At 36.0% G+C, this 25671-nt stretch overlaps 1 protein-coding gene across 2 annotated transcripts in view; it reads left to right on the forward strand.

The window, feature by feature from the left end:
- Window positions 1-25671, forward strand: part of PPM1L (protein phosphatase, Mg2+/Mn2+ dependent 1L) — a 263673-nt gene that overhangs the window by 160115 nt on the left and 77887 nt on the right. For both annotated transcript variants that reach the window (XM_045539574.1, XM_045539575.1), the window contains exon 2: window positions 21811-21985. In XM_045539574.1, coding sequence (XP_045395530.1) covers window positions 21811-21985 — 175 coding nt within the window. The remainder of the gene's footprint in view (window positions 1-21810; window positions 21986-25671) is intronic.

Raw genomic sequence — 25671 nt, forward strand, 5'->3', positions numbered from 1 at the left:
ATACCTGTCTAGGGGAATAGGGATCATTCCACCATCATTTTTGGTTATCCCTCTTGGAGTGTTTGAGTGTCCCCCATCTCCCTCTCTTTCTTGCCCCCTCATTATTTGGAAGAATGGGAAATATGGGAGCTTGGGAAGTTGGTAGGAAATGAGCCACAGCTGACCAGGAATTTGCAACAATCAAATAGAAAGTGTACATTCTTTTTGTTGCCCCAACATTTTTTTTTTAATTGAGAGCTTCAAACATTGCATCTGCAAATGTGTTGTCTCTTGCCTGGGCTATAACCTAACCTTCTTTCTCTCTTTATTTGAAATGTTTCTGGACAAGGAATAGTGGAACAAATGACTTCAGACAATCTGATTACATAAAAAAGGATCTTGATACATAGCTTTCTATTTATGAATTTAAAATGACTGAATTTATCTTTAATAAAAGTGCCTCTTGAGAAATTGTTTAACGGAGGTTTATGCTATTATGGATATTTCAACCTAATAGTGTAATTACCATATGTCATTAATCCTATTTCTACAGGGAATTTGTCTCTTTTTTCCTGTTAAAGCTAGAGGGTAACAAGAGCAAATGTTTTCAGCTTTAGCACATTATTCATTTTAAATGTAAGTTGACAAGTTGAGGATATGAAAAATAAGACATCTAGATCAATTTTTTAAAAAGTGGAAACCATTAAGCTGTGTTCAAAATGAATGCCTCATAGCATCCTTCTCCTGTGCTGATATTAATGTAAAACAACTTCTTGCTGCATCTTTTATTTTTAGACTTTGATTTTCCATGCCTGCCCTACTTCTCCCCACCCCAAATACTTTTTTGGTAGGTTTCCTGCTGTGACCAAAGTCAAATAATTTTAAAGGAGGAAAGGTTAACATTTAAGTGGTAAATTTAAGAGAAGATTATACATTTCATGTTCTCTCGCTCACTCTTCCTTTCTGGGAGAAAGAGGTGGTATGATCTATTGGTTTTTATTTCGTTTCCCTTCTTTCCATCCAACATTATGTTATTATGAAAGTAATATATATTCCTGCATAAATTCTGAAAAATATAAAAAATTTAGAGAAGAAAAAAATATCTCATGTAATTCGTCTACCTCAAGAGTACTACTATTGTCAGCGGTTCTGAGTGGTGATATATGTCATTGTTTTGTACATATGTGGATTCACACCATAGGACAGCTTGGTAAACTGTTTTTTCAGTTACCAATATACTGTAAATATTTCATGTCTTTAAAACTTCTCTTACATGAAAATTTTTAATGGATGTACAGTGTTCTCCCTATTACATAAATGTACAGATAAGGATAAAACATAGTTATCTGAAGACAAAAGTCTTCAAGCCCCAAACCCAAGGTAAGTCACAATTTATATAACCCTGGCATGAGTGAAGACTGGTGCTTTGCTCTCTGAAGGCTGGGCTGCTTGGGACCATCCAGAGAACTTGTAGAACCAAACGTATAGTCTTCAGGGGCTGTTCAACTCCTTTTGATTATAAATAATTACTCCTATGGACTTTTTATTGGTAATCATTTAATTCTTTCACCCTGAAGGATGTAGTTTATATTCTGATCAATTAATCTAATCTTCAACTCTGTATTTTAGAGAATGGTGTAATTTGTAACAGGCAGGGTAACATTTTTGGAAGGGAAGAGGCTAAGAGAATGACTGGGTACATACATTTGCATGTGGATATAAATGCCTCTTTCTTGTGTTTGGTTTAGCATAGTCAAAAAGCAGTGATCCATCAGTTAGAGTTTGCGGGGCCAGAAATGCTGCACTGCAGCAGAGACCTTAGAAAATGTGAAGGTAGCATATGCTTAGGCGATACTGAACTAGTGTTACATAAATAGTGGATGCTGCATCTCCTCTGTTTGTTTTTCCCAGCTTACTTGTCCTGGGGCTGAGTTTGTGCACCTCAGGAACCTGACAGGAGAATGAGCTTCAGTGATGGAGTCCTAATTGTACCAAATCAAAGCTCATTGAGTCAGCCAGGTCATTAACTCATTGATATTCAATTACTAGCTGCTCCACTGCTGGAAAATGTCATCAGACTGTTGTACTAAATCTGCTCCTAAAGAATGCATTTTCTTTTTGAATGGTTCATGTGTTATTGTATTGTAGAAAACTCAGAAAAACACCTTGACATTCCAGTAAAGCTGGCAGTGCCAGATGCTGTGTCCCGAACCACCATTGCTCTCTCAGGCCTGCATCTGACTGCGGGCAGGCCCTGCAGAAGAAATGTATTTGGAGATTTGGCAATAACCTAAGACTCACCTGGGTCAGGTTCGTGGTAGAGATTTGAAATGGGGCCTTGATCTAGGTGATTTGTCTCTCTGTTTGTGTCTCTCCACCTCCGATCTCATCTACTACAACTATGAGTGTTACGTAGGGAATTGGGAGAGAATTTTAAGTTGAATTTCTTGACATTATTTTAATGGTCCAAGATTCATTCAACCCTGGCTATGTATGTAATGACATATGCAGAACTTATGCAATATCTTCTCTAAACAGCTTAAGTAAATAGAGTTTCTCAGATGTTTAGTACTCCCAAGGGTGTTTTAAAATATGGTTTCGGCATCAGCACACTGTTTCTTAACTTACTAGATATTTTGCTTGCATAATTATACCAGTTAGTTAATGGCAGAGACATTATGATGCAAAGCAATCTTATATATGAAGCATTAAAAATAGTTGTGAGATTTATGTTTCCCAAATGGATTTAATAAATCCTACCTAATATTATATTTTATTTTTAGGAGACTTTAATCTATTTGTCACCATTATAATTATCTTATTGATCATGACCTTTTAAATTACTTTCTTACGTTTTTCATCATTTCACATAGGTAGAGTCTCATATGTATTAATAATTATGCAGTATTTGGTAGGATAATTCTAAAGTAGAATGAATTTCACTTGAGAAAACCAATCTATTGTAAATTTTAAGCTGGCCAAGTGGATTTCTTTCCCTTCCCAATTTTAGTTTAACTGAGATGATAAATACATGGTTCATACAAAGCTCAGTGCCTGGCCTAGAGTAAAATGTTCATTAAGTATTAGCACTTAATGAATGTTTTTATTATGCTCACTAAAACATTTTGGTTCATTTTTTTTTTTTTACCTCTAGTTGTAGCTGGTATGTTTTTGTTTGAAATGATCTCTGAGTATTTAGTCTCACAGGATTAAAAGAAAAAGTAAACTCTGTGAATAAATTTTAATAAAATGCATTTCCCAGGAGCTAGTTAAATAATTTAAATTCATTTCATAATCATCTCTGAATTAAAACTCTTCTCATTTATCATCCATTTCATTTAATGGTGAAAGAATACAAAACCATGTAAGGGAAATCTTTAACACAACAGGAATAAAATGCCTATTGTCTGATTAAAGCATTTCAACACTTTGTACTATTTTTAAAAGTCTGTATTCATCTAGGTTCCAAATGTTTTATGTCCCAAAGTGCAATGAATTAGGATGAAAAATCACTGAATATTAGAAACTGCTATGCCACAAGTTCAGGATATTTTCTAAGTGTGTGTATTTTAATATTTAAATTATTGTTCCACATTATTTTTTGTAGATATGACCTACATAAAATCGAGTGTGTGGCTTAAGTTTAATATTTAAGTATTTTGTAAAAGACTTACGTCAAGAGTGCTTGTCCTAATATATTATGTATTTAAATTCTTGACAGAAATTCCATAAAAGTATTAATATTTTTCCTCCTTCATTCTTATGTCGTGACTTATTATCACTATACTCTATGATGTTGAAAATCAGTCACACTAGGTCTCATTTTTGCTGCCTTAGTTAAGGCTTAGTGAGAGAATTGCTGTTATTTAATAAATAGATTTGTTCATTGTCATTAATGTGACAGCAGGAATTTGAAGCCATCTGATTTCTTAGCTGGTTCTGTTAATTCAGTAATGGCTTCATACTGCCAACTGATGGCTACTAAGTCACTAAATCTAACATACAGTTTAAGGAGAAACTTCTGTTCTAACGATACATGAAAATATAATCATATTTTTAACCTTCTGGATAATCAATATGCCTTCTGTTCATTAGGCTTATGCAATTTAACGTTGAGAGATTATCACTTAATTTGATAGCTGCAAAACAGACTGTTATATTAAGAACCTGTAAACTATTATTTTTTCTGTGCGATTAATCTATCAATATTATGATTAATTCTCAGGATTTTCAGATTATGTAGGTTGTGCAGATTCTCATTGTAGCCTGCCTTAAATTACTCATTAGCACCTCCAAAATAGGGTAGATGGTAGAGGGAAATAAATAGATAAATAAAAGTTACAGACTAAAATTTAAGACAGAAAGGGATTTTGAAAATCTTCCAATCCAATCCCTACAGTCCACTTGTTTTACAAATGAAGGGACTGATGACCGGTGAGGTTAAGACATTTGTTCAAGAGCGACGCAGCCACAGAGCGAGCCGATTGCAGCGTGACCAGGAGCCCAGGTTTCCTAGTCTTGCTCAGGACTCCTTCCAGAAGCTAGAATAATGGAGAACTTTATTGCCCCACGGTTTACTATGGAATAGAATGAATTGCCCAAAGAAAGCACGCCTACCCCACTTTTAGAGGTTTCTGAAGCAGTTAGGTGGTGGGAAGACACTTTGTTATTAAAGCAGGTCCAAGGTGAGACCCCCAAGGACAGAGCATTGGTAAGGCTTTGAAAAATAGTTATAGAAATAGTACATCTTTTTGAGAGTCATAGTGAAGAATAAATAAGATGATACATTTAAGTGCTTAGCCTATGTTCAGCATATTAAATATCAGCTCTTACTAGTTATTATCATAGAATTAAAATTCCCAAGTATCCTTATGTGGTTCCATCCTGCTGTTAGTTCTTCTGCCATTTCCTCAACCTTTGCCTCCCCTTCAAAACACACACGCACACACACACACACACATACACACACACTCTTCACTCCAGCCCTATAACTCTCTAGCCCTATAACCCGATTTTAGTCCCAAATATAGCATAGTCTTTCACACCTCTATGTTTTTATGTGCATTGTGCTCTCTGCCTGATTGCTACCCAGCCCATTGTTCTGCCCAGCAACTCCTTACATCCCTCAAGATTCAGCTCACATATTCTTTCTGACATGGGGCTTCCAAGGCTTCTCAATTAGAGAATTTATTGTGTTCTTTTGTAGTAATTTCTTTATAAGTTATCTGTTTCCTTAAATTATAAGCTCTTAGAGGGCAAGGACTCTTTCTTTTAGCTCTATGTATTCAGCATAATGCTTGGAGCATTGTAAACACTCAATAAATGTTGAAAGAATGAATATTTGAATGAGTTATCAGGCTTTCTTTGTAACCCAGTTCAGTCAGCCCTCTGCTTTTCATGGCTGTGAATTTCAACAATTGCTCATGTAGTAGATAAGAGGATGGTTATCCATTACTGCATTTATTCAGTTTTCCTCCTGGATGTAATGGAAATTAGGCATTTCGCTTGATTCGTGGATGCCATCTGGTGGAAAAAAGGCTAACTACAGGTGCATGTTTAACCAATACCGTATAGAAATTAAGATTATTACTGTTCATTAGTATTGAAAGTTTCACTGTTTCGTGGTGGTTCCAGGAGCATAGTCAGGAAAAACTCCCTGGTAACTGTTTTTTCATTCTTGTGCATTGGTTTCTTAATTAAGAAGTTGGTCAATTGTGAATAATGTTTGAAAATATTAATTTGGCAAATGAGATACGTGTTATTAAATATTGTTTACTTGCTAGTGTAGTAATTCATGTGATTTAAGGTGAACTGATTATTTGTATTATTTGGACATTGGATTTTTTTTAATTTTTAAAATTTTTTTTATTACAGCTTATTATGGGGGTACAAAAGTTCAGGTTATATATATTGCCCATGCCCCCCCATCCCCCCGAGTCTGAGCTTCAAGCGAGTCCATTCCCCAGACAGTGTGCATCACACTCATCATGTAGGTATACACCCATCCCCTCCCCCGACCCTCCACCTCTGTCCGATACCCAATTGGTGTTATTCCCAAATGTGTACTTAGGTGATGATCAGAGAAACCAATTTGCTGTTGAGTACATGTGGTGCTTATTTTTCCATTCTTGGGATACTTCACTTAATAGAATGGGTTCCAACTCTCTCCAGGAGAACAAAAGAGATGCCATATCACCGTTATTTCTTATAGCTGAGTAATACTCCATGGTATACATATACCACAGTTTACTAATCCATTCGTGGATTGATGGGCATTTGGGTTGTTTCCACATCTTTGCAATTGTGAATTGTGCTGCTATAAACATTCGGGTGCAGGTGTCTTTTTTATAGAATGACTTTTGTTCTTCTGAGTAGATGGACATTGGATTTTTGAAATGTTTCTGTGACAATGAAGGTTTTTGATTCAATCATTTGCCAAGCATTTTACTGAGTACCTACCTAATGCCTAACATTGTACAAAGTGCTAAAGAACCAGAAATAAGAGACAGTCTTGGTCAAAATAATGAATATTTAGGTAATAATGTAAAACTGTATAACTTTTCATAAGACAAATCATACCAACTCTATTTAGATTTTCGTAAGAATTCCTTATGTTCATTCACCCATTCATGTGTATTATAATCATTGTAGATATAAAGTTACCAGTTTTACTCATGCCATTTTGATGTATTTTCTTAGGGTATATGAATCTAAAGAGAAATGCTTTATGGTTTTTGATAAAAAGTAGATATGCATTCAATATTCACATTTCTGCAGTTCTTACACTTCACTTACGTGGGGAGACCTTTTCCCCCCATTTAAGTTATCTGGACCACTGTAATGAACCACAAAGTAAACAAAAAAGGACTAAGGGGAAAATAATAATCACAAAGCCCATGTACCTTTCTCCAACTAGAAGGCTAAACACTTTCATGTCTTTAATCTAGATAATGGTGCATAAATTAGCCTGTTAGAAGCAGGATTATCTAAACTCACATATAGGAAACATATTTGTACAACGCCCCCCCCTTTGTGTTCTGAGGGTGGCTGTCAATCATCAAGAAAATGCTAGGTTTTCTTCTGTGCATTCTTTTTTAAAAACTGTGGAGAATGTGTTTCACTTTATAAACATTTTCATCAAAAGAGGTTAAAATAATTTTTCATCACTGAAAATAGTAAAGTTGAGTTAAATGAGACATTCACTTATGTGGAACTCTTCATTCCCTGATGGCACTCGTTAAATGAGGTGTGGCAGAATTGAGCGATCATTTGTAGAATTTTCATTTGAAAAATTACATAGGACACACATACATATATATCTCCAAACTTTATTTTATTTTTAATTGAATAACTGGAAAGGGCTCTTTGAGAATTTACCTAGTTCTTAGGAAGGATGCCATTAAGTATACTAAAATGTGTTATATATAAAATTTTATCTTGTACTGCTCTTAAAGGAAAGATTTCAAACAGAATTGGCAAGTCATTTAATTTATAAATAGCTATTCAATACAAAAATGGCCAGCCACCTGTCTTCTAAAGTTCTATTAACCTTTGCTATTAAGTTGTCAGAATGTGGACATGACTTGTGTTAAAAAGAAAGCTTGGTTTGTTATGTGTGTCTCATAAGTCAATTTGACTTATTTAATGGCTTCTTTATCCTAGGGCACTTAAATCAACACAGTATGTTTTGAAGAAGAATCACAGGTACTACCTTGGGGAATAAAAGGAAATTAATAATTGACTATACTGTAGATGGCAAAGTTTATACCCTTTCTAGTTTGACCATTTCCATAATGATTTATGACATTTGGGAATTACTTGTTGCAACAGTAAATCTTTAGGTGGATCATTCTTGTATATGGACTATCTGGGTATAGGACATAAAGATAGGAAGCTGCTCTATAGCAGATTTTTTTTTTCTTGCCATTTCAGAGACACCAGCCCTCACTAAGTAATTCATTATTTTCTAAAGTTGGAACAGCTGTGGACCACTATAATTATAGATTTATGATGTCCCTGCCAATCTACTATGAATCCTAATTCAAACTTTATGTGTCCCTTTGGAACCTTGTTAATTTTCTCGTGATTATGTAGTTCATGACAAATGACAATTTTGAGAATCTAAAGTTACTTAAGTTAGTTTTTTTGTGGGATAGGACCAATTGCCCATTGTTTTTAGAATGCTTAATAAAATTTTCATTTTTAATCTTACATCAAGTAGAGCAGCTGCCCTTTATAATGTCTGGCTGAATTTTTATCCATTCATTTCCTTTGAGAATTGCTACCAGACTATAATTTCTAAGACTCCCTTCTAACTTTTTAGGTTGTATGGTGAAATGGAAAGAAATAAAATGCTTAAGGAAAATCTCTGGAGTGTTAGAATTTTTAAATCACTCTGTTGGGTTCACATAGTAAATTGTACATATTTATGTTTTAGAACTGATCAAATTGTTTTGTAATTATCTCTCCAAATAGTCATCCCTGTAACTAAATTGTGGGCTATTTCAAGGTAGGATTATGTGCAACTTGCTTTTGTACACCTGGAACCTAACATCATGCCTTATACATGAAGGCACATAATAAATGCAAGCTAAACAATATTAATAGTATGCATATACACATGTCTGCTAATTTTGCTTTAGTTTGGCCATTTAACTATACCGTGGTTTGGCAAATTTTTTCTTTAAAGATCCGTGTAGTAAATATTTTAGTCTTTGCATACCCACATAGTCTCTGTCTCAACTGCTCAACTCTCCAATTGTAGTAGAAAAGCAGCCATAGATGATATGTGAACAAACGAGCAGGGCTGTGTTCCAATAAAATTTTATAAAAACAGGTGTTTGGGCTCTAGTTTGCCACCTTGGATTTAGACCAAAGTTCAGAAACAGCTCATGTGCTAATTTTGATTAATTGGTGGCTGCCTTGGAATACTATATTGAGGAAGATTCTGAGGATCAATTTGGGCTCAGTGGCAAATAATTCTTTGATTAATTAATAATGTCTGCCATAGGCATTGTTTTGATTCTTCCTATAATTTATTTTAAGGACATTGTGACTTATGCAGATGGTTGCCTTTATTTCTTTGCATTGGGTGTCAAAAAACTCAGAGTCAGTTTTTAATTCATCTCTAACAAATACAGTTGACCCTTGAACAACAACAGGTTTGAACTGCACAGTTTCACTAATACATGGATTTTCCTCCACCTCTGCCACCCATGATACAGCAAAACCAACCCCTTTTTCTCCTCCCCCTCAGCCTACTCAGTGTGAGAATGATGAGGCTGAAAACCTTGATGATGATCCACTTCTACTTAATGAATAGTAAATATATTTTCCTTATGATTTTCTTAGTAACATTCTCTTTTCTCCTTATTGTAAGAATATGGTGTATAATACATATAGCACACAAACATATGTGTTAATCTACTGCTATTGGTAGGGCTTCTAGTCAACCGTAGGCAGAGCTTGTTGGGCCTCATATTGTTTTAAACTCAGATTCTTTATAATAAATCCATTTTAATGAAAAGAAATTTAGAAACTATTTTTCCCCACAACAAACAGAAGGTTGTTATTAGTTTTATTTGGACAAATGTATTGCCTATCTGTCCTTTTCTTATGTTTCCCAATAGACCCAATGGCTAGTATCCAAAACCTCAGAGAAAGAATCAATCTTGAGGCCTTTCCTTGTATAAAATTACAACTTTTATTCACCCATGGCTCTAATGGATCCACAGTTTTGAAAATGCATATCAAAAAAATACAGTGTCTTATCCTGCCTGTGTTAACCTCTTCTTATTCCTCATCCTTTTGCCTGTGAACCTCCTGATCATTTTTTAGAGCTTGGCTTAAGCATCTATCTCTCAGGGAAACCCCTCCCTGCCCTAGTTCTCCGCTTCAACCAGGTTGTTTAGGTTCTTTTGTTGTAGCCCCTCAAAGAATCTTATTAATTTCTGTCTCCTCACTAGTGAGGAGCAGGCACGTATCTACTTTTGGCCACCATTTATCTCTAGTACCTAGCACGGTGTCTGACATATAGTTGACATTCAATAAATATTAGCTGAAAGGATGTCATTCTAGCCCATGACTGTGTGCCTGCTCATCTGAATGTTGTCTTTTAGAGTTGGATAGGACTTGGGAAAAGATATACTTTTCTCTGTAAGGTCCATGAACTATTAACCCGTTTAAACTTTAGAATGTACCATCTTATATTTACACAAACAGGTGCATTCACTGCTGAAATTACAGCTTTTCCACACAATTATGTATCCCACTTTCATCTTGCTAAAATAAGATAGCCTTTTAAACCCTGTATGCAAAGTTATGCAACACTGCTGGCAATGCTGATTTCCTTTCCCTTCTGCTACATTTTGCTGCAGTTTTCCAGAATTCAGGATTCCACTTGCAGTCCTTTGCAGAGGTCAGGTCAATGTTCTGACCATGCCTGAGGATGGTCAAGAGGAAATCATTGTGTTTTCAAATTGCTTTGCCATGGGTCATTTTGTGGCCTGTTTCACACAGCTTGCTGAGACTTGCTTGATTTCCCACAAGCTGTTGGGAAAGGGTTGCAGGTGCTCTCTGGCATCAGACGCATACAAGGTCAGTTAGTTTGCTTCAGGGAAGGGCTCAGCCTTTCTGAGACTGAGCAGACTGGCAGGCAATCTTATACGATAAAAAAAGGCCTGTGGCACTGAGGGTTGACAGGCCCTGTACGAATGTCACTGTATAGAGTCAAGGTTTTTACAAGAATTAAAAATATTTACTCGCCAAACCGAGTCTTGGGGAATGCAGAGGACTCTTCTTGTGGAGGGTCTTGTACAATCCTAAATGTACATCAAAATTCATTATAAAGCTTTATAAAAATACACATGCCTAGACCTTATAAAATCGGAATCTCTAGGGGGTAGAATCTGGTGTTTTTCACCTTTTAGTGAGTCTGTTAAAATACAGCACAGGTTTAAAAAGCAGATTCTAGAGTCCGTCTCTGTAAAAATCTTGATTTACTAAATGTGGAGCAGGACCCAGGAATCTGCATTTTTAAAGGAGTCATTCCCCTCTCCCCAATCAGAAGCGGTTTGTTGGAGGACCACCAGTGGAGAAACACTGACGAAGCCCAGTCACCTAATTTTGTAGAGAAAACTACAGCCCCGTCCCAGTGCCTTTCCCATGAGTGGATCTAAATCTAATAAGGCTTCACTATGAGCTTCATACTTCAGTTCCTAAGATGAGACATTAAATATTGTGTTTTTCTGGGAAGAGGATCCATTACTGTCAAAGATTTTTAGTCGGGCTCAAAATTATACAAAAATATTTGGAAACACATTTTAAGTATGAGATACAACAGGTTCTGGCTCCGTCCAAACAAGCAGTCCTTGCAAATGGTTTCCTATGGTATAAAATAAGATGTGATGCTCGGGATGTATAAAATAGTATGACATTTATGTGCTTTGTGGCAGAAGAGAGGCAGATGTCAGAGTGATAGGAGAGGAAACATTGTGGGCATGGTCCTTTTTATCTTTCTTTGTGGTCCTGTCGAATTATCACTCATAGAATATCAAGCCTGGTTTTAAAGCACCCATTCCCCATCCTTTTCTTCTGGTGTGCCTACATTAGAGTAGGTGTTAAGGAAACCTGCATATGTGAAAAAGCTCCTGTCCTGCCTGCTGGTTGCTCATAAACTAATGGAGAGGCAAACAGGTGACTGGTTGGAGACACCATGAAGTGGCTGAGAGCCATAATAGAGGTCTGAATGTCAGACAATGCTGCAGTAGGACAAGTGAGGAAGCAATAGCTTTCATTCTGAGAAACTACTTTTGCAACCTAAGTGATGACTCTTATCTGTACAGGAGAAGTTTTAAAACTATGTGCATGCACTCGACGTGCTGAACATGTTCTTTTTTTATCCATGTGTGAGATCGAACAAATTAAGTTTACTTGGTTAGGCTAGCCTCAAAGAAGCTTTGATGGTAGATCTTGAAGAGGGAGCCAGAGATGGAGAAGAGTAATTTAAACCTTCAAGCAGTACAAATATTTGTGTTTTCCTCCATGTAATGTTAAATTTCAGAGTAGACCAAGTTTGTCTTTCCTTATCTTTACTTTCCTGCTTTATACCCCATTCTCAGAAGTTTTCCTGGGTACCTTACTACTTCTCAATCTACCTCCTTGTAGGTAAAAATCTGATCAACTTGTCCACATTAAGACTAAACATTGGCCGGGGACGGTGGCTCACTCCTGTAATCCTAGCACTTTGGGAGGCCGAGGCGAGAGGATCGCTCAGGGTCAGGAGTTCGAGACCAGCCTCTAGTGAGATCCTGTCTCTACTAAAAATAGAAAGAAATTATATGGACAACCAAAAAATATACACAGAAAAAATTAGCCAGGCATGGTGGCGCATGCTTGTAGTCCCAGCTTGGGAGGCTGAGGCACAAGGATTGCTTGAGCCCAGGAGTTTGAGGTTGCTGTGAGCTAGGCTGACACCACGGCACTCTAGCCCGGGCAACAGAGTGAGACTCTGTCTCAAAAAAAAAAAAAAAAAAAAAAAAAGGCTGAACATTACTTAGTGTATTACTCTTCCTTAAAATATTTGCCTTTTGATAGGGGAAGAGCTGGCATTAGCCCAAGATTGAAGCCATAATGATAGAATTTTAGGCATCAAAGAAAGCTGAAAGGGAAAACAATTTCGAGATAAGGATCCATTCACACTAAAGTGGTTACCAGCTCCCAGGACAGAAAGGACCACCCTTCTCCACACCCCCACTGCACATACAGGGAGCCTAAATGTAATGCTGGTTATGAAGGCACTTCTTCATGTCATGTCAGGTTGGAGACATCAGGCCAACTGGCATTGATCTGGAGCTTCCCTGCCACCCTGGCCACACCTGCTTTCTGCAGGTGCACTTAAAAAGCCTGGTGAGACCCAGTGGGGCTTCTCTGGCACTGCTCCTATATTAACAGTGGTTTCCAGACACGGAACATGTTATCTGTTTTGGCTACCTCCCTGAGGGGCTGCTCTACTGTCATAGCTACAGAGTTCTTTTTGATTTGTAACTCATGAGTGTTTTATAATTCATTTATAACAGTCCTATTGGCTTTCTGAATTCCCAAAGGGCATTTTCAGTTAGCATTCTGCATGGAACTTTCCAGAATACATTTGGATAGCACTGATGGAAGTTAATATTTCCCCAAGCTCTACAGCCCAAGATTCAAAAATGGAAGGAAATTTTATCAGTAATTAACCATAATTTTCTTTGAAATATGAAACATATTTCTTTCTGTAAACAAATATTACTTTGCATTTTTCTTCTATAGATCTCAAGTGTATAGAATGTGAAACAGTTTCTTCTTTCTATAACTGCTGAAAAGATAACCCATCACAAAATTTAGCCACACTGCTTTGGCTGAGTGCTTCTTGTTTTCTCGACAGATATGAAAAAATCTGCTATGAAGCCATTTTTTTGTTGTTGCTATCTCTCAGGAGAACTTAAATGTGTATGTGTGCACTATTAAAAAAAATTAAGAGAAAGGCCATGGAACTAGTATAACCTATTCCCCTGAATCCCTTAACCTTTCCCTGGCATATGTATGATAATTGAGGGGCAAAGAATTCATTCATCACTTTGGTAGTAGGGAAGTAACCTCAACTTTTCTTTAGACTATAAACAGATAAATTTTTTTTATTTCAGCATATTATGGGGGTATAAAAGTTTATGTTACGTATGTTTCCCTTGCCCCCTCTGCCCCTCTCCCCCGAATGAATCAGAGCCTCAAGCATGTCCATCCCCTAGACTGTGGGCATCACACTCATTATGTATGAATACACCCATCCCCTCCCCCCCACATCTGCCCGACAGATAAATTTTTTAATCCTTTAGAGTTTGAATGTAGATTTTGATCAAAATAATAAGATAAGGAAAATGGACCACATGGCTGAACAATATTTGATACCTAGTCTAAATTGTATCTTACTGCAATTAGAAAGTGGGGGTCTGGAAGAAGGAGATAAGTTAGTTTTTATATATAAAAGTGTCCATCTGCAATTAGGGAAGCCCTCATATAGGATGTGGGATTTGAGTTATATTTTCAGACTTGGGCATGCTTGGTGCTATCACATGAATATAATGTCAGATTAAATATAAATTAGATGACTGATAAAGTTATTAAAAGTGTGTCACATGAGGAATCCCAGAGGAATTGTCCTGAATAATCTATAACTTGGTAGTCATCACCTTTCATTTAAACTAAACGAAGACTTCAGTCTCCATATTAAGTAGGTTATATGATTTCAAGTCCTTCACATTCTGAGTGTTATGCCCTCTGCAGTGGTCATTTTGCCACATGACTGACTAGCATTTGCATGTCTGCAGCTTTGGTTCTCCAGAGCAATCTTAAATCTCTGTAATAGGCATAAGATTTCATTTATATGCTTCTGGTTTAAGCCTGGGACTTTTTCCCCAATGCTATATCTCTTGAAGGAATCAAATTTGCCTTCTTGAGGCAGCATTATGAATTCAGGAGTGCAAAATGGTCATCTCAAAGATGCTTTTCTTATTTAAATAACCTCTCCAGGTTAGAAGTGCCAAAGACTAAAAATGGCAAGAAATGACACTCTTGGCAGGCATGAGAGAGGAATAACTCCCTTGCCTTATGTCCTCTTCCTGGTGGGCAAGGGCACTCACTCTGACTTTGTTTTAAAGTGCCTGGAGCCAAAGAGCAGCTGTCAAAAGTTAATGATATGTTACCATAAGAAAGATGGATTCCAAAGTGGAGCTAAGTAAATTAACATGTGGTCTGTGTGCTGGCTGCTGCTAAATCAGCAAACACACATTCACGTCCCTTCAAGGGCAGGGAAACCTTGCCTGCAAGAAAATATTACTCCCTTGTCCCTTCTGTCTTCTTCTGGCATGAATTTTGAAGGATTCTCGTGATGATTTCTTCTTTAACCTCTGAATACCTTGCAATCATCCCCGAGTTACCATTTCCCAAAATTCAGCCCCTTTCCTACTCAGTATTTGCAATATTGATTTCTCATCTTAATCTCCCTTGTATGTCTGTCTTCCTCAGTGCCAAAGTCTCCTCACAGAAGAGGGTCACTGATCAGATGCCCCTAGAGCCAGATCTAGCATCTTATTGTGTGAGATCAGTGTTAAATTTACCCTTGACACAGATACAGAGATCAGCCCTTTGCTTTAGTCTCCTTTTGGTCTAACTTTAGAAGCTTGTGTCCATTCACAGTCAACACACATATCCGAAGCAGCGGCACTGTGTGTTCCAAGTTAGGCATATATGTGGTGTAAATATAAACTGAAAGCCACTGCCATAAATTATTTGTCCCATTCAGTTCAGTGGAGCTTGTGGATTTCTCTCTGCCCAAATTACAGTCCTGTGTGTGTGTGTGTGTGTGTGTGTGTGTGTGTGTGTGTGTTAAATAAAATGGAGAGGGAAGGGTGATTTATAAAAGCATAGAATTTGGAAGATATTAAAATTCTAAAACTTTTTTGTCTTGGCAAAACATTCTCTAGACCATCCTTGAGGCAAAAGTTCCTCTTCTTTTTAAGACGCATGTCCCAGGTTTTAAAATCTTAAAACTTCATCCACTGGTTTTTCAAAGTTATTTTGAAATTGGGTCTCTATGTCAGGACCAACATTTACAACACAATTCTTTACAAACTTGATGATGAAATCCACTTCTTGGTTTTAAAAATATCTTTTAAGTAAGAATTTATTGCATATAGGGGAGTTTTCTTTCTTTTGATTAACATATCTAAAACTTTACAAAATTGCATACTATACACTAAGTTTTGGAATTGGTAATAAAATAGAACGTTTGATTAAAAAGGAAAGAGCAAAAAATTAAAAACTACAACTTTGACATATGCAATATTTAATAAAATTACAATATCATGAGGCATATTTTCACAGCTATGGACATCAAAAGCCTGTTTTTAAGTCCACTAAAGGCCAAAATGAATAGTAAGTTGACTTTTGCACATTTCCAGAGAAAAAAGCTAAAAGTGATTTGAAACATTAGTCTAATTTACTTGTGATCTTTTTCTAATCAAGGCTCTATTAGAATTTAATTCACTATCACTTAGTATCTTTTTTTGAAAAGAAGCTTTTGCCTCTCTGGAAACTTGTGACCAAAATCATTGGTCTGATATTTTTCTTCTGAGTGCTAACACCTTTTCCTCTCGGAGTTATTTTTTCCCTGAAGGGTAGTGGTGGTGGTGGTGGTGGATATTCCCTAAAATACGGAGAGATGGATAGTTTTCAGGTTTACAGTTACATGTTCAAAAGTAAATTTAATACATTGTTTCATTTTACTCACTTTTCCCATTACTTGCAATAGCTCTACCATCATCTTTAGCTTCCAGTTATGCAGCATTGAAGATTAATGACAGTTTACATGTTTTTCTTTTTCACCTGTTGGGCAGCTTTGCTGCTGAGCTCTTTTGTTCTCTTCTCATGGGCTTTATCCTAGCTTGGGGCTGCTTTACCTCGGAAAGAAATGACCACAGAAAGCATTACTTTCTTTTTAAAAAGTTAGTTGTGTTTTTTTTCTCCAGTTCAAAGGTGATTGGTCTTTCCTGCTCCACTACTCACTGTATAACCAAGGATGCGTATCTGAGTTTCTTTCTTCACCTGTAAAAACCTTTTGGGGTTGCTGTGAGGATTAAATAAGCTAACATGTTTAAAGTGTTCAGCACAGTGCTGGCACACAGAAATATTAATGTTATTTTATAAAATTTGGAAAATGCAGACTACTACATAGAGAAAAACATAAAAGTCACCCAAACTCTTACTACTCTGAGTTAACTTATGATACACATTAATGGAAGTTAGCCATTTTTCCTTCATACATGTAATATATAAACTATCTTGTAATTTGGTTTTTTTATTTTATTTTATTTTTTTCAAAATAGGGTCGCTCTGTCACCCAGGGCTAGAGTGCAGTGGTGTCATCAGAGCTCACTGTAATCTCAAGCTCCTGGGCTCAAGGGATCCTCCTGCCTCAGCCTCCCGAGAAGCTGGAACTATAGGCGAGTGCCACCACACCGGCTAATTTTTTTATTTTCTTGTAGAATGGCGTCTTGCTCATGCTCAGGCTGGAGTAATCTGCTTTTTATTATAAGCATTTTCCTACATATTTTAGTATTCTTGCATAACATGATTTTTAATAGCTGCATTGTACTCCATTACACAATATCCCATAATTTAATCAACCAATTTCTAGACAGATTTTCATTATCATGAATAACATTTTTATAAACATGTTTGTACACAAGGCTTTGTGCTCATCTTTCAATTTTCCTTAAAATAAATTCCTGAAAGATAATTGCTAGGTAAAAGGTATAAAACTATTTTAAAGTTTTTTTTTTACATTTTTTCGTTTTCTGTCCAAAAAGATTGTCTGATTTATTCTCCAATCAACAGCGTAGAAGGCCAGTTTGCTTTTCCTTCAGACTTTTTACTTGTCTCGCTTTTATCTCATTCTATAATATTTCAGTGCATCTTAAACTCAGCTTCAAGCACATTGTTTCTCAAACAACATTTGATCATTTATTTCACTCTTTAATATGTTACAGTTGTTTCCTAATACTAACTGCTACATATCAGAACTCCCTGGTTTAACAGGGAGTTGAGACTTCTCCAGCTGCCAGCTCTCTCATACTCCTAATTTTATCAACTTCATTTCTAATTATTTCTCCCAGTGAACTCACACTCACTGCTTTCTAGATTGCTTTTCTTTCCTCCAGTAAGTAAATGCCTCTTATCTCAAAATTGGTCTTTAAACTCCACCAGAATTATTTCCTGATTATTTTTCTGTGTCCCCTCTCCCATCTTAATTTCTCTCCCTAGAGGCTGCTTAGAACTTAACATAGCTCATATATTAAATAAGTATATTATTTTATCTCAAGATTCATGCCTATTTTTGTATTGCTTTGTAAAATGTGTTTTTCCAGTATTTCATGTGTGCTTTCTTTGCATATTGAAATTGCAGGTTCCTTTATGATAGAGGCTTGTTCTCCCAATAGTGTCAAGTCTAATATGCTTTACTCAGCAGTCAGTCAATACATTAGAGTTGGCTGGCTCACAGCTTTTCTTTTTAAGATGAATTCTGAAGCTTTAGCAGCTCTTAAAATGTACTTTTTCACCCCCCCAAAATTCTTTAATATGTATCAATTGTTTCTTAAAGAACATAGCACTATAATAGTAAATAGTTTTTTAGCCTAACGAACATCATCTGCATTCTACCTACTGTATTCCCAGAATTTAAATTCTTAATGATTCTCCTTTTTTTTTTTTTTTACCCTTCTCACTTACTGAGTTCTTTTTATAGCGTCTACTTTGGCCCTTTACTGTCTTCCAGACTGAAGCTGGCACGAGTAATATAAACGTATGTAAATTCTGTAAGAAGGTGCATTGGGCAACTTTTGTGCCCAACCGCATAAGCTTTTAGCTCATCTTTTTACTTCAGCTGTTGCTGAGGCCACCATCTTCTCAGGTCTAACCAGAAGGAATCTGTGAACTTTCTTCCACTTTCTGCCCTGACGCTTTTCTACCACCACCTAGGATACATTTGGATAAGCACAAACCTGGGCCTGTGGGGGAAGTAACACCCCATAAGGTAACCCTTAACTCACATGTGCAGTTCTGAGGTACATTCTGCACGACTCTTCAGAGGGGCCCTAGCAGAATCAAACCTGTTGCCAAATGAAGAAATAACGGCAAAAATTGGAAGACTGTTTGGTGCTCTTAGGTGTTCATAGAAGTTAGGCAAGGCAACACTAACACAGTATATACATAACATTTAAGCCAAACTCTGAAGGATATAAAGGATTGGCCAAAACCAATAATTTGTCTACTTTCACTCAAAGTTATTGTGAAGATACAGAATGAAAAGGGCATACATTGCTTGGAAAAGCACACATGCAAGATACTGATAATAGTAATAATAATGTTGTTGTATCAGAATAATTAGGTTATAAGAATATGCTATTTAGGACTTAAACTTCCAGTAGCATTTATCATTGATCAAAGAATAGATTAGTAATCACATATTTTTATTTTGTTTTCACTTCACTTTTAGAATTAGCAAAGTTTTTAAATTTAAATTGCTCTTTGTATTATCTATTACTTGTAGAGTAATTCCAATCTCAGTTAATAACATGATTTTGAACATAAGCTCATTCTTGAACGTAGATTTAACTGCCATTTGAATACAGAGTATCACCTCAGTATAAAGGTGATTTCTTAAAATATCTTGGCAGAATCTAATATTTTGCCTAGAGTTGTTTCTTTCCATTCCTCTTAAGAATCTTTAGCAATAGAAAGAACTGTACACATGAAGTTATACTGTTTTAGAAATGAAATGCCAAAATATAACTCCAATATAGTCCAAGATAAAGGCCCTGTTCAAAGATTTATATCATGGTTGTAATTAGAAATGTAAACTTCATTTCAAATAAATCAGTGGGTACATTGGAAGGAAATATGTGATGTGCTTTCAATAATATAGAGTACATCAATATTTGTCAAATGTGAATTATGGAACTATTTCCTATACCTCATAGGTATTCCAAGGAAAAAAATTGACAACAGATGTTACACTGAATAGCAAGACAGTTTAAGTTTAAAAATAGTTATTCTGCAGTGTGTCTCTTCATTTTCCAGTATCATAAAAAAATTATTAAATTTTAGAATTAAATATGTTGTGCAAATGTGCTGAGTCCATTTACATTTTATGGAATAATTTTATTTGTTCTGCACTAGCTGCCTGGCAGAGAAATTGCACAATGTTTGGTGATATTTTAAAGTTGTAATTTCATCAGCAACTGACTTAGGGAATGTAAATATATATCTGGAAATAAAAAATATTGTGTGCTGTCTTTGGCTACTCTAAGGAGTGAAATACAGCTTTTCTCACCACTTCCCAGTGGACTTTTCGTGGGAAGTCAATTGTCATGGTTCTGGCAAGTTTCTTTTCATCCTAAATTGTGCTAACATTTAAAAGGAAAACTATGAAGTTTACAAAGAAATATATTTTAAAGTTAGTTTTAAAAAATTATAATAGTAAGAACATGGAAAAAATACAGAAATGTGGAAAGTAAAAAGAATCCGCCACAACTGGAGTGTATCCTTCCATATCTTCTCCCATACATATATAACACTAAATACAATATATACGTATATGTATGCTTTACATAAAAAGGATGCACTATCCCTGATATTCTGTAACTTTGCCTTTTAATCTCAACAATATATCATGGTGTTCTTACATGGTATTCTATATGTTCTTTCAGTACACATAGTCTTACTTTATTTTTTCCAAAGACTATAGAGCATACTGTTCTATAAATGAAAAAACCTGAACCTCTATTGATAAGCATGTATCATATATATGTCTATGTGTGTGTGTGTGTGTGCATGTTTAACTCATACTGATTTTAAATTATACAATTAATAGCTGTACAGGATTTTTAAATATTGACAAATTGTAATTGTACATAACTATGGGGTACATTTGATCTTTTAATACATGTATATATTGTATAATGTTCAAATCAGGGTAGTTAGCATATCCATCACCTCATGCATTTATCATTTCTTTGTGCTAAGAATATTCAAAAACCTCTCTTCTAGCTATTTTGTAATATACAATATCTCAATATCTGACTGTTAACCATAGGCAATAGAATACCACAGAACTTTTAAAAATTGAACTATGTAGATGAGTCTTGGCCTCCTTCTAGGCAAAGATTGCCCCAGAGGCTGTTCCTTTTTTTTTTTTTTTTTTTGCAGTTTAAAGTTTTTTATTCATTATGAATATAATTTTAAACAATATATGGATTTATTTATTTATCAACTTTAGACATTATGGAAGTGGACTGCAGTGCAGGGAGATGCCAAACTTGACATTCTCGAGAGATATGTTTTCAGAATTTCAGAATTCTGCTTCATACATGCCATGCCATTCTATCACTTAACTTCTCCCATAAAGTTCTGTTTAGCTAGCACTGTGATTCTCAACTGGGAGGGAGCCACCAGCCCGCCAGAAGAACATATCAGAATCTTTGAGAAGGTCTTTTTCAAAATGCATGTCTTCCTTCCTAACCCCAGGTGGAATGTGCTTACCTGATTGAAATCACCACATGTAATTTCAGATGTTAGGAGTGTGTTATACAGATAGTGTAGATGCAAAAAAACCAAGATAATTCTTTAAAAGCCCAAATTAATATATATAAAGGCTAAAACATTTAAGTGGTGAACAGTTAGTTCTTTTCTTTTTTTTTCAGGTTAAGGGGCATCATTGTTTTAGGTCTCTTCATCCCATTATTTCATTATCAGCACTAGCAGAGGGCTGTCCTATCTATACACTTTACAAGAGTTCTTGTGTAACCATTAATGAGTGGAGGCTGGCAAAACAAAGTAGGGATGTGAATGGCATAGCATGGATGGGCTCACTGCTGAGATGAGTGACTATCTTCTGCATTCTAGAAGAGGGCAAGTCAAATTTGTATCTAGCACAATTAATATCACGGGGCCTTTAGAGTTCACTGTCATAGTTGAAACTCTCTAGCTCTGTTAATATCAAACCAATTCCGTCATCTTTTATACCTTTAAACCTGGTAGAAAACTCTTAGAGTTCTGTGATTCTGTCTATTTGAAGATCCATCTCATTAGGTACAGTGGAGTCTAAAAATGACAATGACAAGGACATGCTTGTCTGGAGGGTTGGTTCCACAGTGCTTTGAGTTTTCTCTACAGCACCTCGGGGTAAGTGAAAAGGCTAAGATAAGAAGTACTAATGGAGTTCTCTGACTGTTTTGTCTGCAGACTGCAGCTGAATATGTAAAATCTCGACTCCCAGAGGCCCTTAAACACCATCTTCAGGACTACGAGAAAGACAAAGAAAACAGCGTATTGTCTTACCAGACCATCCTTGAACAGCAGATTCTGTCAATTGACCGAGAAATGCTGGAAAAATTGACCGTATCTTATGATGAAGCAGGTATGTTTGTCTTTAATACGCACACACAATTTTTTTTCCTTTTGCAAAATTTTCATTATAGACCTTGGTTAAACTTGGGACCTTTTCTGAGGTAGAAGGTTAAGGGCAAACTGGATTCAAAGCTATGTAACGTGGACTAATAGTAAATTTCTTCTCTGCAGTTTTAGTATCTAAATTTTGTCAGAAAATTCTTAAAAATGGATCTTTAATATCAAATCTCTTTAAGTTTTTGCTTTTTTAAAAAAAAATGGAATTTTTCTGGCCTTTTATTAACCATGTACTCTTAAAGTGTTACTTCAGTTTTGGATACCAGCCAAAAACCTTTACATCCTATAATCCAAGAACTGTTATTTGATTCAGATTTTTTTTTAAATTTCAGAGTCTTTTCTAAAGAGATACTATTTTTTTCCTGAACTGTTAAACTGAACTTGCCTTCTTTTTCTTAGCAACACAGAGACTTCATTTCACTGCTCACCATAAGGTCATCTCATCCAAGGGAGCTTATTAATGAAGTTATAGACAGATCTCTTCATAATACCATTTTAATCTATTATATGGTCTGTCAGCTAAATCCAAATTTTAATGAAATGAGTGTAGTGTTACTTGGCATTATTAGAAATCTTTAATAAAATTAAACTTAAGCAGCAGAAATATTCTGATTAAAATTGCCATACCTCTCCCCATACCACCAAAAAAAAAAAAAAAGAAAAGAAAAGGAAGAAAAAGTGCAGGAAAATAGGTTTCTGATGGTCCAATGTTGATAGTATTAATCCTTATTTTAATGCCAGGAACTTCTGTTTTTATTTCCACAAGAATACTTTTAGCATGCCATCTTATTTTCTTCATCATAATCTAAGCATGCTTAATACTGACATTATTAATATTTGGTTTCAAGCTTGAATAACAAACAGAAGAGATTTAAAAAAAAAAACATTAGACTACATTTGCCTAACCACTAATACAATTTTCTAGTTATTAAGCTTTCCCCATTTACATTCCACCTTCTAACCCCTTCATGTCCCTTTTAAGCAGGATCTGCATTTCTAGCCTTGTCCAGAACATCTCTCCTTTCTCTGATTCACCTGTGCTTTATTAATTTTCCAGAAACATCAGCTTTTTTTCTGCCTGTTGGATGGTTTATTTGTCTTACTTTCAATAATCTTCTCATTGGAATTCTTATTCATCTCTTCTCTCTTCCCTGATGGAATAAAGTAAGGTTGTGATCAGTGCCAATCAAAATAATATTTAAAGATTCATAGCATCTTATAGATCATAGAACTCATAAGTCCACCCACTTCCTATCCCCATAACCATTTTATGGTATGAAAACTGAGACCCATAGATTTGCCTGAAATAATGCAGTTACCTAGTTGTATTGCAGGGACTCCAAGCTCCTAATTACTAATCAAGCTGTGCTTTTACCACCTAATGCAGGTTCTCATTTGCTTGGTAAGCAATCATTGAATGCATAGCAATATACTAGACAGTTGGAAGAAAGAGAGAAGAGTATTGAAAAGATAGGGAGGAATTTGAGATGTAGAAAACATAGATCTTGCTTAAAGTCTAGCTGGGGAAATAAAACATACATGTATGACCTCTGGAGAAAAATTCCTGAGGAATTTGGGACTACAATTATATCTTGTAATATCCACAAGCTTTTAAAGTTAAGCTGAGATGTGGAGTCAAGGAATAATGAAAGTGGCTCAAGTTTTCCATGGAATTTTTTAGGGTAGGGCATTAGTTTAAACCTTGAAGGACAAATGGTGAACTTATATTTGTGAAGAGAACGGGGATGCATTCTAGTGGATGAAGGGTGATAAGTAATCACCAAAGTGAAAATGAACATCAGCTGCAACCTCCCACCACTACATTTTTCCCTTCTTCAGCAATAATTTTCCACTCTCCTACATTGTTGTTGAGCAACTGTTAATCTTCAGAGGTACACTTGTATGTGGCTTTTAGCAGCAACTACTTTGGCATGGAATCAATCTATCAATAAACTCTGTAGCATGAAATAGTATAAATAAACACAGGGTTGAGAGTTATAGAATCTAAATTCCAGGCCTTCCCTCTAACATAATACTGGTGTGATCTTCAACAAATTAACCTCTTAGAACCTCTATTTCTTCATCTATTAAGTAGAGCTAATAATATCTCACAAGGTCATTATAATAATAAAATATTATAAATTTGTGATTTATGAATTTGTATATAATAAAATATATATTTGGGAAGTCCTTAGAAATCGTATTGTAAATGCTAATTAATGCCACTAATGATGAATGAGAACAGGTTTGGATCTTGTCTGTCCCTCAAACTAGTTTAAACTACACTTGAGACCGGGCATGGTGGCTCATGCCTGTAATCCTAGCACTCTGGGAGGCCCAGGCAGGAGGATCGTTTGAGCTCAGCAGTTCAAGACCAGCCTGAGCAAGAGCAAGACCCCTGTCTCTACTAAAAAAAAAAAAAAAAAAAAAAATAGAAAGAAATGAGCTGGACAACTAAAAATATATATATAAAAATTTAGCCAGGCATGGTGGCATATGCCTGTAGTCCCAGCTACTCGGGAGGCTGAGGCAGTAGGATTGCTTGAGCCCAGGAGTTTGAGGTTGCTGTGAGCTAAGTGGACGCCACGGCACTCTAGCCCAGGCAACAGAGTGAGACTCTGTCTCAAAAATAAATAAAGTACAGTTGACCCTTGAATAACATGGGGTTTAAGAGAACCAACCCCCTACAAAGCCAAAAATCCATGTATAACTTTTGACTCCACCAAAACTTAACTACTAATGCCTACTGTTGACCAGAAGCCTTACTGATAACATAAGCAGTCAATTAACACATATTTTTATATGTTAATATGTATTATATATTATATTCTGGCCAGGTGTGGTGGCTCATGACTATAATTCCAGCAATCTGGGAGGCTGAGGCAGGAGGATTGCTTGAGGCCAGGAATTCAAGACCAGCCTGTATAACATTATGAGACCCTGTCTCTACAAAATAATTAAAAAATTAGGGCATGGTGTTATACCTCTATTGTCTCAGCTACTCGGGAGGCTGAGGCAGGAGGATCGCTTGAGCCCAGAAGTTCGAGGCTGCAGTGAGCTACGATCATGCCATCACTCTCCAGCCTGTGCAACAGAACAATACCCTGTCTAAAATAATAATAATAATAATTTTTTAAAATTACACTGTATTCATATAATAAAGTAAGCTAGAGAAGAATATGTTATTATGAAAATCATAAGAAAGAAAATATATTTACTATTCATTAAGTGGAAATGGATCATCGTAAAAATCTGCATCCTCATCATCTTCACATTGAGTAGGATGAAAAGGAGGAGGAAGAGGAGAGCCTTGTCTTGCTATCTCAGGGGTGGCAAACAGGGAAGAAAATCCACGTATAAGTGGACTCACGTGATTCAAACCCGTGTTGTTCAAGGGTCACCTGTACTCTTAATCTTTTCTTGGCAGGTAGTGTTTGAGGAGGCAGAGGTAAATTTTAAAAAATTATCTTCAGAAACTTTGAGAAGTCAAACAACATCTATTTGTCAAATCACCCACTCTGGGCTCAGTTTGCCTTTGGTCCTCTCTGCATGAGGTGATGCAGGGTGGCAGATTTGGTGGGGGCTGTGTGCATGTAGGAGTCAATGAGTGTCATTGTGTGTTGTAAGTTCAAAAGGTCC

Source organism: Lemur catta, chromosome 1, assembly GCF_020740605.2.
Source record: "Lemur catta isolate mLemCat1 chromosome 1, mLemCat1.pri, whole genome shotgun sequence".
Classification (NCBI taxonomy): Eukaryota; Metazoa; Chordata; class Mammalia; order Primates; family Lemuridae; genus Lemur; species Lemur catta.